This window comes from Capra hircus, chromosome 3 (genome assembly GCF_001704415.2).
Source record: "Capra hircus breed San Clemente chromosome 3, ASM170441v1, whole genome shotgun sequence".
Classification (NCBI taxonomy): domain Eukaryota; kingdom Metazoa; phylum Chordata; class Mammalia; order Artiodactyla; family Bovidae; genus Capra; species Capra hircus.
In genome coordinates, this window is record NC_030810.1 from 17,644,923 (window position 1) to 17,660,640 (window position 15,718).

At 46.6% G+C, this 15,718-nt stretch overlaps 1 protein-coding gene across 2 annotated transcripts; it reads right to left on the reverse strand.

The window, feature by feature from the left end:
- On the reverse strand, positions 331 to 7,514 carry LOC102183203 (L-amino-acid oxidase-like). Of its 2 annotated transcripts, none has more exons than XM_018042749.1 (7): positions 7,480 to 7,514; positions 5,596 to 5,810; positions 5,041 to 5,153; positions 3,439 to 3,640; positions 2,855 to 2,920; positions 2,505 to 2,641; positions 331 to 1,471 (listed from the first exon to the last, which is right to left on the reverse strand). In XM_018042749.1, the coding sequence occupies exons 1-7, from the start codon at positions 7,493 to 7,495 to the stop codon at positions 679 to 681; spliced, it is 1,542 nt and encodes a 513-aa protein (XP_017898238.1). In that variant the 5' UTR covers positions 7,496 to 7,514; the 3' UTR covers positions 331 to 678. The 2 variants fall into 2 exon arrangements, with proteins under 2 accessions (XP_017898238.1, XP_017898240.1); XM_018042751.1 differs by having other exon boundaries at positions 5,596 to 5,702; positions 7,480 to 7,494.

Here is a 15,718-nt window from a genome sequence, read left to right on the forward strand (position 1 = left end):
GATGCTTTTGAACTGTGGTGTTGGAGAAGACTCTTGAGAGTCCCTTGGACTGCAAAGAGATCCAACCAGTCCATTCTGAAGGAGATCAACCCTGGGATTTCTTTGGAAGGAATGATGCTAAAGCCGAAACTCCAATACTATGGCCACCTCATGAGTCGACTCATTGGAAAAGACTCTGATGCTGGGAGGGAATGGGGGCAGGAGGAGAAGGGGATGACAGAGGATGAGATGGCTGGATGGCATCACTGACTCGATGGACGTGAGTCTGAGTGAACTCCGGGAGTTGGTGATGGACAGGGAGGCCTGGCGTGCTGCGATTCATGGGATCGCAAAGAGTCGGATACGACTGAGCGACTGAACTGAACTGAACTGATTATTCAAGCTAAGGTCTGATTCTAGTACTTCCATCCTTGATTTTTTTCCCCTATCCCTCCAAATACCCTAACTCTGCTGATCCTTCTCAAGGGCTTGCAGGAGAGAGAAGCAGGAAAGGGGATTAATTTCCAGCTGGGATCTTTGTCTGGTATTTGGAGGATCCTGTTTGTGGGCCAGGGAAACTAACATTGACGTCTGGCCAGGGTCTCTGCCTCCACTCCCACCTCACAGGCGGCTCCCTGCCAGATTCCCTCAGGGATTTCTCTTAGGGTTAGAAATGATTGTGACTGTTGGTGAAGGGTTCTATCTCTCAGTGATCTCTTTGTCCACGGCAGCCTGGATATTCTTGGCTACCTGGAGGCCGGACTTGATAGCTGTGTCTATCCAGGCATGGGGCAGGCAGGTGTGCTCACCAGCAAAGTGGATGCGGCCCTCTGGCTGGAAAAGTTGCTGCGAATAGTCCACAAACTGATAGGGTGTGAACTCGGTGAAGGCGCCCATGAAGAGGGGGTCCAGAGACCAGTGCTTGAGCACAGAAGAGGGGCACATGCGTTGCAGATCCTCCTTGGGAATCTGGTGCACCGCCGCCAGGTCCCTCAGGACGATATCCACCACCTGGTCCTGCTGCATGGATGCGAAGAAGAGGGAGTCTTTGCCCACGGTGTAGGAGGCCAGCAGGACGCCCTTGCCGCTGGGGAGGTGGTGGCTGGGGTAGTAGATGTGGCGGGAGGGCATGTCTGTGATGGAGACCCCGCCGTGGATGCCGTCCCGCTCCCAGAAGGACTCGTTGCACGCCAGAACCACCTTGGTGGCGCTGGTATAACGCACTGAGCGGAGCGCGTCCATCTTGTCTTGGGAGAGCAGGGGCTCAAAGGTGATGAGACGCGTCGCCTTGGCTGAGGCGGAGATGATGACAAAGTCTGCGGTGAGGGTGCGTAGGGTGGAGTTGGTTTCGCCCGTCCGGTAGGAAATCTGAACCACAGGCCCATCTCTCACTACCTTTTCCACCTTGGAGCCCAGACGGATGGTGCCAGGCTTCAGGCTGGCGTTAAGGGCTTTGGGAAGCTGGTCAAAACCACCGGCGATCTCGGAAAAGCTGTAGTGGTGTAGAGAGGGAAGTAGGGTGGGGGGGGGGTAGTGTGGGAGGCACCAAGTCAGTCTTCTGAGTTGCCAGCAGCAATCCCAGTCCAAAAAGGGGGGAAACGGGCCTCCTGCAGTATGTGGTGGATACTTCATGCATGCTCAGTCGTGTCTGACTCTTTTGCAACCCCATGGACAGTAGCCTACCAGGTTACTCTGTCCATGGAATTCTCCAGGCAAGAATACTGGAGTGGGGTGCCACTTACTTCTCCATGGGATCTTCCACACCCAGGGATGGAACCTGCGTTTCTTGGGTCTCCTGCATTGCAGGCAGATTCTTTACCATTGAGCAACCTGGGAAGTCTGTGTACTTCACACACGGCACCTTAACTAACCTCTGTGAGGAAGGGTTCATTGCTTACTTTTAGTTTGGAAAATGAACACCCAGAAAAAAGGGACTTTCTCACAATGACATGTGCAATCTAGCAGGAAAGCCCATGGCTTCAGCCACCATGCAATTCTGCATCCCAGGAGGCATCCTGCAGACCTACGTGTTCCAGCCCTTGCCCAGCTTGTGTGAATCTGAGTTGCATGACTTCTCTGAGCCTCAGCCCCCTCACTGGTAACATGACTCTGAATTACAGTGTACTTTGGCCACCTCATGCAAAGAGTTGACTCACTGGAAAAGACTCTGATGCTGGGAGGGATTTGGGGCAGGAGGAGAAGGGGACGACCGAGGATGAGATGGCTGGATGGCATCACTGACTCAATGGATGTGAGTCTGAGTGAACTCCGGGAGTTGGTGATGGACAGGGAGGCCTGGCGTGCTGCAATTCATGGGGTCGCAGAGTCAGACACGACTGAGCGACTGAACTGAACTGAACTGAACTGACCTTCCAAGTGATCATAGCATTAAATGTGATCATCCTTGGACAATGCTTAGCATGGCACCTGGCACATAGGAACTACTCAGTAATCAAAGTTCCCTTTCTCTGTTCTGTGTGTTTGAGAAAGGGGTAGACTCAAGGTCTGGTCCAGATCAGCCTTACTCATTAGCTGTGAAGATCATGTCCATCTGAAGGGACTCCAGAAGGGACTTGTAGTGTCCAGCGTCCTCATTCATCACATCCCTGATCATCTTTACTCCTCCTTGGCTCAGCATCCCTCCCTTCAGCAGGTGAGCCTGCTGGATGGAAGCATCAGATAGAGGGCACAGTGTGTAGGAAGGGGCCTCAGTAGGGGCCTGGGGTAGGCAAGGTTGAAGCAGGGGTGAGGGAACTCCAGGGAGGTGAAGCCTTGGACATTGGGAGAAGGTCCTGGTAAGGAGGGGACAATCCCAGGGGTCTAGGTTGAGCACAGACCCGCTTTCATCCCTATCTTGGGACTTTGCCTCACTCACCTTGGTGGAGTAAGAATCGTAAAAGGACATCAAGTGGCTGCAGTTTAATTCTTTCAGGCTTTTGAGCTGTAGAGAAGAGCAAGGGGAAGTAACTTGAAAGTCATAGAGCCAGAGGGGGGACTTCTGGGTTCTCTGGACGATCCTTTGAAGAGGGCGGGGACTAAGAGGAAGTAGATGGAAGGAAAAGGGGGAGGGAGTTTCCACCTCCTAAATTTTCTCTTCTCCCCCAGATCTCTCCTTCATTTAATTTAAAGGTGAAGACATTTACTTCAATCCAGGAAGACTGATTCATTACCAAGGATTGGATTACCTGGTGATTCCCCTTCCTTCTACTGCTTAACCAAGGAATGGATGATTGGTCCACACGGGACAGAAGAGATGGAGCTGGGCACTAGGGCTCGGGTGGCAACATTCTTAGGGGGTGTTAGAAGGAAGATAGACCAATCATAAGAGTGTCAGGTAGGAGTAAGGTGGCCTGATGGATGGTCGCCTAGCTTGCTAGGTGACTTTTGGCCAGACCTGTTTTTTCCTGACCCTGGGGTGGCAGCGGGGGATGGTGGGGAGAGGAAGGAGGCAGAAGTCACCTTGCCAAGGGACTGGTAGAAAAGATTTATAGCATTCTTGCCCTTTTCTCTTGGGTTCATGGAATAGCCTAGAAGCTCTGGGTTGGCCTTAATCTCCCTGGCGCGGTAGCGTTTTCTGTTGATGAAGTACCAGGTGTTGTCATCATACTGGAGGAACTTGTTTAGCTTCAGGCCCAGCTTCCTGACATAGGTGTGGACCAACCTGGAACAGACACAGGCGCAATGTGGCCCTCATCCATGTGACATCTCATTCCTGTTTACCTCACAGTAGAAACTATTTCCAGGAAAACCAGTTTCTTCGTGCGCCCAAGGAGCCCAGACCGACTGCCGCCCCACCTCTAACCTCGGCTTCTCTTACTGCTGCGTCAGTTCTTCTTCTCTTATTTTTGCACTGAGGGAGACAGGGAGTAGGTTCCCCCATGACTGAAAGAAGGCCCTTAAGGAGATCCCAGCATAGAGAGCTCAGCTACAGAGCCCAAGACATTTTGTTTCAGACAGAATTTAAAATCCCATTTCTAAGTAAGCTTGAAAAGTGAGAGTTTTAGTCACTCAGTTGTGTCTGACTCTTTGCAACACTTTGGACTGTAGCCCACCAGGCTCCTCTGCCCATGAAATTCTCCAGGCAAGAATACTGGAATGGGTATTCTTGGGGATCTTCCTGACCCAGGTTCTCCTGCATTGCAGGCATATTCTTTACCATCTGAGGCACCAGAGAACCCCTAAGTAAGTTTGAGGCCATATCTAAAGACACCTACTTTGCACTGCTACTGTTAATTTTTTGGTTTTGTTTAGGATAGTGTTTGTAGGGAAATCTCAGGTTTAGTTTCCACTTAAGGCAAAAAATGAGGCATGTGGTGGGGCGTCAGGCAAAGGATCTTTTTGTCCTACAAGCCCCAGAACTGGGGGCCAGGTTCTCTTCCAGATTCTGATTTAGAAATTGAGCATTGGTGCCAAGACTTCCTTGATTTTGAGGAGCTTTGTCACTTCCTCCTAGGAGAACCTTAGGTCAGTCACTTAATATCTCTGAGCCCAGTTTCTTGGTTTGTAAATAGGAAAAATACAAGTATTATAGGGTTGTGAGAGTCAAATGAAATAATGCACACATAGGCCCTTAGCACAGGGCCAGACACATAGGAAGTGTTCACGAATGACAGCTACTACTATTATTATTTATTTTATAGCTTAAAGTAGTACCTGGCCTCCCTGGTGGCTCAGACTGTAAAGAATTTGCATGCAATGCAAGAGACCTGGGTTGGATCCTTGGATTGGGAAGATTCCCTGGAGAAGGGAATGGCTATCCCCTCCAGTATTCTTGCCTGGAGAATCCCATGGACAGAGGAATCTGGCAGGTTCCAGCCCATAGGGTCACAAAAGAGTTGGACAACAGCAAATGGTCATTATTAGTTTGGGATCTTCCACTTTCTGTATTACCCTGAGCTCTGAGCCTCGGTCATCTCTGTCAGCTGGGGGACCAGACTTGCAGGATTGAATTGCATGAGACAGTGAGTCTGAATGGGCTCTGACACAATGGCAGCAGCCCATCCTCTACTCCTCTTAATTCTTCCTCCTTGCCTTTTGCTCCATCCCTCTCCTGAGACTTACCTGTGGGACTTTGGGATTCGCATGGGCCCCAGTTCACAGTACCAGCCCTCCTTCTCATTCCTGAATGTCATCACTCGACCCCCGACGTAGTCGCTGGCTTCCAGGATGGTTACCTGGTATCCAGAGAGGCTGCAGTCACTCCCAGAGTCATGCACTGCCTTTTCCCACCTGCCCTGGCCACAGGCTCTATTCTGGAATTCCCACTGGTAATGTGGGAATGTGCAGGATAACCAAACTGGGCAAAGTGGAGTTTCCTCCCAGAGAGACCTGAGTAACGTAGGTGATGCAGAAGGGCTCCAGGGTCACAGAGGTCAGAACACCTCTTGGCCCTTTCTGGCTAGCATAGCCCTTCTCTTCTTTTATTCCCAAAAGAACACAAGTTACAATTAAGTCTCAGAGGATGCAGTTTTTTGAGGAACAATAACTAAGGGCTAAGAGACCCAGTGGGTTATGCTCAGTTGTCTAAGGGTTGTCTGTAACCCCACTCCTTTTCTTTTTTCACCCAACGAAGCAAACTGGAGGTGAAGGATTGAGGCCCCTCCCACACCAGCTCACCTGATGGCCCGCATCTTGCAGGGCCTCGGCCGCCGTCAGCCCTGACATGCCAGCTCCCACCACCACTATGCGCTTGGGCACCGGGGAGGTGTGGAGGCCCTCCTGGGCTGTGACAAGGATAGACTCGTATTCAGGGTCCTGGAAATACTTAGCCAAGTCCTCATAGAAGCCAAGGCAGCTGGGAGTGGCCAACAAAAGCCCCAAGATCAGGATTCCTGGGGCAGAGAAAGGAATAGGGGCTGGGGCTCTGTACCCTGCCCTACCTGGGCTGAGCTTGTCTGTGTGGATGAGTGGGAGTGATAAGGTCAGGAGTGTCTATCCAATGTGCGGTTGTAAACATGTGTTTGTGATTGTGTCTGTGTCTGTGTTGTGTGGGATATGAACGATGTGTGAACTATGCTAGCTTTAGTTGTGTGATTGTGAATGTTCACGTGTGTGGATGTGATTAGAAAATCCTGGTTGTCTGCAGCTTCCTATTGGAGGGTAATGTGCCTGCTTCTGAGGGTGAATGTGTGTGTGTGTTTGAGGTTGTCTATGATAAAACTGCCGTGGTTGCGAGTCTGCGGTTATTGCCCTGTGTAACTGTGCATTGTTTGTGATTTTATGTGCAATGAGTATGTTGCGGGACAGTGTAGGTCCCTGAGTAAATGTGTGGATGAATCTCACAGAAAAGTGAGAGATGTTGTAGAAACAGTGCGTGTTGGCCTGTGTTTGGAGGAGGGAGAATGATATGTATGCATTTGCTTGAGTTTCAGAGAGAATTTGGTTGCTTGTGTTCTTGTGTTTGATTCTCTTGTGTGTTTGAGCATGAGGTGGGACTGGGGAGCCTGAGGATGTCTGAATTCTTTGGAATTGTGTGCATTTGTGAGAGGGTGTGTGTGTGTGTGTGTGTGTGTGTAGCAGAGTTCCCTTCGGGGAAGGGGAGTAGGGGAATTGTGACCACTTTCTCAATGACTCCTCATGCCCCACAGGAACTTGCTAGTCCTGTTGTTCTTCTTCAGCCTCACAGTAGTTTTTTCAAAACATTCTGTGTTTTCTAATGTGCAGTCAAGATTGAAAACCATAGTTAATACATAACGTAAGTCCAGAGTGACTTGGTTTTCTCCTATCCAAATAACTATTCTGGTGTACAGAGATATTCCCCTAAGAGTCTGGAACCCTGAAAGAGAGTCTGTGTGGCTTCCTTGGTGTCGCTTGCTCTAAAGGGAACAGCCAGGAGCTGTGGCACACTGATGCCCCTGCACTAGCTTTAGGATTTTTGGCAGGTGAGAATCCCCTTAGTCCAGTCTTTGTGCTGGTAGCACAGCTGAAGCTCTCAGAAGAAAAGGGGTCTTCAGGGGCCACCCACTGAGGAGGAGCAGGGACCCTGCTGGTTCCCAGTGCAGGCCACTCCCAATGCTAGAAGAGCCTTCTGAAGGGGAGACTTCTCAGGAAAGGGGAGAGGAGTGACCACGCCCCGTGGGACAGAGAGTCAAGCCTCCCAGCAGCCCCACCCCCCAGCCCACCTCAACCTCTGGACTCCATTCTCCCCCTGGGACAGGTTTTCCCATCTCCCTGAGTGATTGCCATTCTGTCTCAGTCCCCATGACCTTCCCCTTGAGTGGGCCCAACCCCCAAATGCATTCTCCAGATCTGTATCCATCCTCTCGACTCACTTTCAACACCTGGACCTACCCATAGCCCCTGACCTAGCTCCCGTCCCATCTCAGAACCCACCCCTCTTTCCCCAGCCTGGCCCTATGCCCGGACTCCACTTTGGACCCATTTCACCTTCCCCCCAGGCCACCCCCACTCCACAGTCTAGCTCTTCTGCCCTGTTTCAGCGTCCAATACCTCCTTCCTCAGGTGCCTCTCTCTCAGATTCAGAGGAAGAACCCTCCTTACCTCTCATCTTGACCATGACCCTGCAGCTCAGGCTGAGTCTGGTACAACTCTCCCTCTTTAAGAGGAGCCAGCTCCACCCAGAAGTCACTGGCCTCATCCCACCAGGCTACCCTAGGGGCCAATTGGCTGGGCCAAGCAGAAAAGCCCTGCCCTCAAGGCCTGGCTGTCAGGTAAAGATGACTGTGGTGACTCAGTACCCCCCCCCCCACCTCCCCGCCCCGCCTCATCGTCTGCATCCCTATCTTCCTTCTGGCCCATCTCCCTTCCTAGGGAAAGCCCCTTCTCCCAGCTCAGATCACAGTCAGTGATGGGAAGGGGTTGTGGATGCCAGGTGGGCCATCCCAAACCTGCTGGGACCACCTCTCAGGAAGGGCTAAGGATTGGGAATGAACCTCTGGGCTGGTTTGGAGATCCAGAGTCTGGGCTCCCAGCACAGGCCAGACCTCCTGACTGCTCTCACTAGAGAATGCCCCTCACTGCAGAGCCTTCTGCTCCAAGGTGAGGATTCTAGCCCTGAGTTCCCTTGGGAGGGCTGGGCTCTGCCCGCCCCTCTCAGGTGTTCCCTCTGCGGGCAGGGTAGAGTCTCTGGTCTGGCCCATTTGCCGTGGGGAGTGGGTGTTTTTCTCCATTCCTCTGGGCCCCCCAGGGCTTCCTTAGGCACAGGCGGGCTTCCCTGGCACTGGAATTTCTTCTTCTGGGGAATCAGGCCAGCTGGCGTGGTGCCAGCGCGAGTCTTTGTCCTCTGTGTACAGTGCAGGGAGAAGGGGCAGGAAACCGTCACAGAGCAGCGGCCTGGGGCTGGGGAGGGGCATGTTCGGCAGCTGGGACACAGGACTCAGATGCTGGGGACTAGGGCGGCATTGGAGAAAGGGCGCCAGCAATGGAGTCAAACAGACTGAGTTCAAATTCTGCTTAGTCGTGTTGTAGCTGTGTGTCTTGGGACATATAGTATGCTTCTCTGAGCCGGGTTTCCTTCACTGTAAAACTGGGCAATAATACTTTCTTTACAGGGTATTTCAAGGATTAAATGAGATGATGTGTGGAGAGCCTGGCATAGGTAGGTACCTAAGCTGGTTCCCTTCTTTCCTTTTGGAGATAGGGTTTGTCACACAACTGCAATATCTCTAAAAAGAGGTAGTTCCTCCATCACAGAGTTGCTAGAAGCGGCAGATAGAATGATGTTTAAAGAGAAACTGTGTGACTGGCTGGGCAGGTTGAGGACTCTTGCTTTCTTGCTCTCATTATATTGTCGATTCTTTTACATTTTTAATAGCTTTATTGAGATACAGTTTATATACCATACAATTCACCCATTTGAAGTGAACAATTTAGTGGTTTTTAGTGTATTCACAGAGTTGTGCTACTATTACCACAACTAACTTAAAACATTTTCATTATTCTCCAGGAAATTCAAACTGGGGCTCTGTAACAACCTAGAGGGATGGGAAAGTGTGGGAGATAGGAGGGAGGTTCAAGAGGGAGGGGACATGTATACAACTATGGCTAATTCATGTTGATGTATGACAGAAATCCAACCAATACTGTAAATCAATTATCCTTCGATTAAAAATAAATAAACAAACAACAAAAAAAGAAATCCTATACACTTTAGCCATCACCCCCCATTCTCTGCATCCCCCTAACCTTAGGCATCCACTACCTGCTTCCTGCCTCTATGGGTTTGCCTGGTTTGGATATTTCATATAAATGTAATCACACAATATGTGGTCTTTTGTGGCTGGCTCCATTCATTTAACATAACATCTTTAAGATTCATCCATGTTGCAGCATATATCAGTACTTCATTTATTTTCATGGCTGAATAATAGCCATTTCTGGCTGGCTCTTATTCCATTTATGACTGAATAATATTTCATTTATACCACATTTTGTTTATCCACTCATCTTTTGGGTTTGACCATCTGGTGTAGTGGGAATTCCTAATAACGTATTTTCTCAGCCTTGAGAAATTCCACAGAAATAGAATCTGGAAAAACAGCACATATTAAGAAACTATGTTAATAATTATCTTTCACGTTTTTCTTAGAATAATAGCCTTGTTACAAACCCCAAGGCCAGACCCAGAGGGAGTATGACTGGGATCATGAAGGCATGGACTTTGGAACACCGGGTCGGAGCCAGGCATGAACGCTGCCTACACACTTGCTGATTGTTCTTGAGACTTGCCCAAAAAGGAAATGGCCTGGGATAAAAATAAGGAAATCTGGACTATGTCAGTGTAATCCATGACATTTAGGAGTATGTCACTGAAACAGAATATGTCTTGAGAAAGATAAGGCCAAAGAAATTCTTGTAGTCCGTACTTAGGAATAAAACCTGGACTCCGAGTGGACTCTGCACCTCAGTCCAGTGGAGGCTGCAGGTCTCCTGACCCATGGCACCAGATTTTGTGTTCTGTCTTCATTCTTGTCGCTCGCTCCCAGACCATTAGGGCAACAATCTGGTTTCCCACGTTCTAGCTGTTATACACAGTGTGGCTATAAACATTCTTTTTATGTGGATATAGGTTTTCATTTTTCTCGGGCATACACTTTGAAGTGGAATTGCTGGGTTATATGTTAGTTCTGTGTTTCACCTTTTGAGGAACTGCCAGATCGGTTTCCAAAATGGCTGCACCATTTTACTTTCCCACCAGCAATGAATGAGAGTGCCAATTTCTTCTCATTCTCCACGACACTTGTTATTATCTGTGCTTTTGATTATAGTCATCCTAGTGGGGGTAAAGTAATATTTCATTGTTTTCTCATTTGCACTTCCCCGATGATAAGTGGCTTAAAACTCAACATCCAGGAAACAAAGATCATGGTATCTGGTCCCATCATGTCATGGCAAACAGATGGAGAAACAATGGAAACAGTGCCAGATTTTATCTTCTTGGGCTCCAAAATCACTGCAGATGGTGACTGAAGTCATGAAATTAAAGATGCTTGCTCCTTGGAAGAAAAGCTATGACCAACCCAGACAGCATATTAAAAAGCAGAGACATTACATTGCCACCAAAGGTCCGTCTAGTCAAAGCTGTGGTTTTTCCAGTGGTCATGTATGGATGTGAGAATTGGACCATAAAGAAAGCTGAGCACTGAAGAATGGATGCTTCTGAACTGTGGTATTGGAGAAGACTCTTGAGAGTCCCTTGGACTGCAAGGAGATCCAATCAGTCAATCATAAAGGAAATCAGTCCTGAATATTCATTGGAAGGACTGATGTTGAAGCTGAAGCTCCAATACTTTGGCCACCTGATGTGAAGAGCTGCCTCATTTGAAAAGACCCTGATGCTGGGAAAGATTGAAAGGAGGAGGAGAAGGGGACGACAAAGAATGAGATGGTTGGATGGCATCACCGACTTGAAGGACATGAGTTTGAAAAAGCTCTGGGAGTTGGTGATGGACAGGGAGGCCTGGCATGCTGCAGTCCATGGGGTCGCAAAGAGTCAGACATGACTGAGGGACTGAACTGAACTGAACTGATGATCAGTGACCTTGAGCATCTTTTCATGCGCTTAATGGACATCTGTATATCTTCTTTGGAGAAATGGTCATTCAGGTCCTTTGCCCATTTTTTCATTTGGTTAGTTGTGTCTTTTTTATTGAATTGTAAGGATTCTTTATGGTAGCTCAACTGGTAAAGACTGCCTGCAATGCAGGGAAGATCCATTGGAGAAAGGATAGGCTATCCAGTTCAGTATTCTTGGGGTTCCCTGGTGGCTAAGATGGTAAAGGGTCCACCTGCAGCATGGGAGACCTGGCTTCGATCCCTGGGTTGGGAAGATCCCCTGGAGGAGGACACGGCAACCCACTCCAGTATTCTGGCCTGGAGAATCCCCAAGGACAGAGGAGCCTGGTGGGCTACAGTCCACAGTGTCACAAAGAGTCCTAGGGGTCACAAAGGGTCAGACATGACTGAGCGACTAAGCACCAGGGATCTTTATATTGCAGATAAAATCCTTTTCATATATATGATTTGCAAATATTTCTGGCAGCCCCATTCCATGGGTTGCCTTTTTACTTTCTTGATGGTGTCCTTTGAAGCACAAATGTTTTGAATTTTGAAGAATCGTCATTTTTCCTTTTGTTGCTTGTGCATTTGGGGTCCTAAGAAACTATTGCCTAATCCAAGATCATAAGACTTACTCTTTGCTGTCTTCTATAAGTTTTATATTTTCAGCTGGTATATTGAGGTCTTTACTCCATTTTGAAGTGATATTTGTAAATGATGTGAAGTAGAGTTCCAACTTCATTCTTTTGAACGGGCTATTCATTGTCTCAGCACATTTTATTAAAAGGACTATTCTTCCCTCCTTGGCCCTGAAGGGCGGGCAGGCTGCTCTGAGCAGGCGAGGGCGGATGGGGGGAGAGGGGTGGTGGGGCTGGGCAGGCCGGCAGGCAGACGACTCTGAACTTCTACGCTGCCCCCAGCTGCACGCGGAAGAGCATGCAGTCTGACCTGGCCTTCTTCAGGTTCCCGCGGGATCTGGCCAGATGCCAGAAGTAGGTGGTGAACTGTAGGCGAGCAGACTTAGAAGATAAAATACCTAATCAACTAAATAAACATTATCGGCCGTGTGCCAAACACTTTGAAACTTGTATGATCTGCAGAATTAGTCCTTATGGGACCGTTCTCCGAGATAATGCAATAGCAATAATATTCGATCTTACCGGCCATTTGAATAATCCGCATAGTAGACACAGAAAACAAATGAAAGGATTGAGTGAAGATGAAATTGAGACAGCGAAACAGAAAAGTAGTGATCGTGTTAGTGACTCAACTTCTGAACGCCTTTTTAAAAGGCCTTGACCTGTTGATGAAACTTTTGAACAGGAACCAAACATAAGGAAATAACAGCAACGCTCAAAATTCCAGTGCCTAAGTCCATGGGATTGCTAAGAGTCGGACACGACTGAGCGACTTCACTTTCACTCTTCACTTTCATGCATTGGAGAAGGAAATGGCAACCCACTCCAGTGTCCTTGCCTGGAGAATCCCAGGGACGGGGGAGCCGGGTGGGCTGCTGTCTATGGGGTCGCACAGAGTCGGACACGACTGAAGTGGCTTAGCAGCAGCAAGGAGTGGGTGAAGAGCAGGATGAAGACAATTTACCTTTAACTCTTGAAGAGAAGAAAAACAAAGAATACTTAACATCTTTATCTAAAATTTTGATTCTTATGGGATAACAAAACATACCTCTGGACGGCCATGAAGCTGATGAAATCCAAGAAAGTCTTTTTATTCCTGATAACTTTCAAGTGCTGCTAGAGTGCCAGGTCAGTTCTGGTGAAGAGATTCTGAGAAAGCGCTTTGAGACAACAGCAGCTAACACATTGTTCTGTTCCAAAACAGCAGAAACAGATGCTAGAGATCTGTGAGAGCTGCGTTCGGGAAGAAACCCTCAGGGAAGTGAGAGACTCTCACTTTTTCATCATCACTGATGTGGTGGACATCGCAGGGGAAGAGCACCTGTGTGTGTTGGTGAGGTTTGTTGATGAAGCTCACAACCTGAGAGAGGAATTTGTAGGCTTTCTGCCTTATGAAGCTCATGCAGAAATTTCACACTATAATAACTGAGAAATGGGGATTAAACATGGAGTACTGTTGCAGCCAGGCTTACATTGTGTCTAGTGGATTTTCATCCAAAATGAAAGTTGTTGCTTCTAGACTTTTACAGAAATATCCCCAGGCTACACACTCTGCTCTTCTTGGGCCTTAAATATGTGGTTGGCAAAATCAGTGCCTGTTATGGGAATATCTGTCTCATTAGGACCAATTGAGGAAGTTTGTTCTTTTTTCCATCAATCACCACAACTGCTTTTAGAGCTTGAAAGTGTAATTTTTGTCCTCTTTCAGAACAGTGGAGATAGGGGCAAAGAACTGAAGGAAATTTGCCATTCTCAGTGGACAGGCAGGCATGATGCTTTTGAAATCTTAGTGGACCTCCTACAAGCCCTTGTTTTATGTTTAGATGGAATAAATATTGATACAAGTGTTAGATGGAATAACTGTATAGCTGGCCGAGCATTTGTGCTCTGTAGTGTGGTAACAGATTTTGATTTTATCGTTACCATTGTTGTTCTTTAAAATGTTTTATCTTTTACAAGAGCCTTTGGGAAAAATCTTCAGGGGCAAACCTCTGATGTCTTTTTTGCAGCCAGTAGCTTGAATGCAGTGTTACATTCACTACATGAAGTGATGGGAAATATTGAAGTTTATCATGAATTTTGACTTGAGGAAGCCACAGATTTGACAACTAAACTGTTTTCAGATGAAACTCCCAGGGAAATTTCGCAGAGCTCAGCATAGTAACCTGGAATCTCAGCTAACCTCTGAGAGTTACAATAAAGAAACTCTAAGTGTCCCAACTGTGAAACACATTATTCAGGAACTGAAGGATATATTCTCAGAACAGCACCAGAAAGCTCTTAAATGCTTATCCCTGGTACCCTCTGTCATGGGACAGCTCAAATTCAGTACATCAGAAGAGCACCATGCTGACATGTACCGAAGCGACTTACCTAATCCTGACACACTCTCTGCTGAGCTGCATTGTTGGAGAATCAAATGGAAACACAGAGGGAAAGATGCAGAGCTTCCATCTGCTATTTATGAAGCACTTCATCTGCCAGACATCAAGTCTCTTCCAATGTTTATGCCTTGCTGCAGGTCCTATGTGTTCTCCCTGTGATGACAGTTGAGAATGAACGCTATGAAACTGGGCAGAAGCGTCTCAAAGCGTACTTGAGGAACACTTTGACAGATCAAAGGTCAAGTAACTTGGCTTTGCTTAACATAAATTTTGATATAAACCACAATTTGGATTTAATATTCGATACGTATATCAAACTCTATACAAGTAAGTCAGAGCTTCCGACAGATAATTCAGAAACCATTGAAAATATCTGAGAGACTTTTAACCTAGACTTTCTCTTATATTTGATATTTGAAAAAAAACCCTGTAATACAGACATTTAAAAATATCTTACAGAAAAACTGTAAGGGTAGGCCACATAATCACTGAATATCTTGACCTGTAGGCCTCCCATTGAATTCATTAGTCATTGATAATTTGCCTGTTTAAATGGCCTGTTTGAATGCCCATGCTTTGGAGACCGAACTGTTCTTCCAGAATATAGCATTGAAAGCACCATGTTACATTTTTATGTGACCTCTGCTAATGGCACTTTGGAATTGTTTTAGTTAAGTTGTTTTAGTCATTATGTTTATCTCTGTGGATCCAATTGTCAGGTATTAAGTTATCAGATCTTTGAAAAAATAAAATTAGAGGAGGTATGGGAGGAAGGAACACATTTTTGTAAAATGTTACAATGAAGCTCATGATTGACTTTTGAATAGTAGAAGTTTTAAGTATGCTATTAAAAATCTGTAAAGGACAGTTGAGAAAATTATCAGACTGTAAGAGAAACATGTGAGCTTGTCAAACAAGGATTTCAGTGCAGATTTTGTCTTTATCAGATGAAGTTGAAGCAATAAGTTAAAGTTCGAATGGAAGAGCCTGCCATTGTTGTTCCACATCTGGTTATTGCTGTTTACATTCCTTTATTGAGCCTCCATCTTCATAAGCCTTTTGGCAGGTGTATGTTGAACACTTCCGTTTCATGGTCAAGAAAGGATCAGAGGCCCTGGGTACCGACAACTGATTTGTCCATTTCCTTCTGTCTTTTTCCATGACTGTATCTACTGCCTCATCTCAATTTACAAGCAAAGCCTAGAAATCCTACAAAAATGTAGTTTATCTAGGAATAATACAGAAAATATTGCTGTTATTTTTGGTGAAGAAGATCAATTTTGTATAGCTTATTTCAACCTAAATAAAATGTGAATTTTGTTTTAAAAAAAGAACTATTCTTTCCTCATTAAATTATCTTGGAAAATTTATCCTTGTCAAAAATCGATTGACCATAAATGTGAACATCTATTTCTGGACTATCAATACTATTCTACTGAATTATAGGCAAATCCTTATAACACACTGTCTTGATTATTGGTTACTATAGTTTTGCAGTAACTTTTTTTTTTGTAGCAACTTTTAAAATTGGTTAAAGACTGTTTTGCCTGTTCTAGGTGCCTTGAACTTCCATATGATTTTTTTCCCCTTCCTTTTTAAAAATTATATTTATTTTTATTTCAAGGATAATTGCTTTACAGTATTGCACTGGTTTCTATCAAACATCAACATGAATCAGCCATAGGTTTACCCATATCCCCC

Bases quoted from the DNA above. Each gene is read 5' to 3' on its own strand.
- LOC102183203 (XM_018042749.1), bottom strand. The intron at 3,641-5,040 runs GTAAGTCTCAGG...TGTCTGTTCCAG, and splicing joins CGAATCCCAAAGTCCCACAG to GTTGGTCCACACCTATGTCA. The intron at 1,472-2,504 runs GTAAGGCTGATC...ACACCACTACAG, and splicing joins ATGATCTTCACAGCTAATGA to CTTTTCCGAGATCGCCGGTG.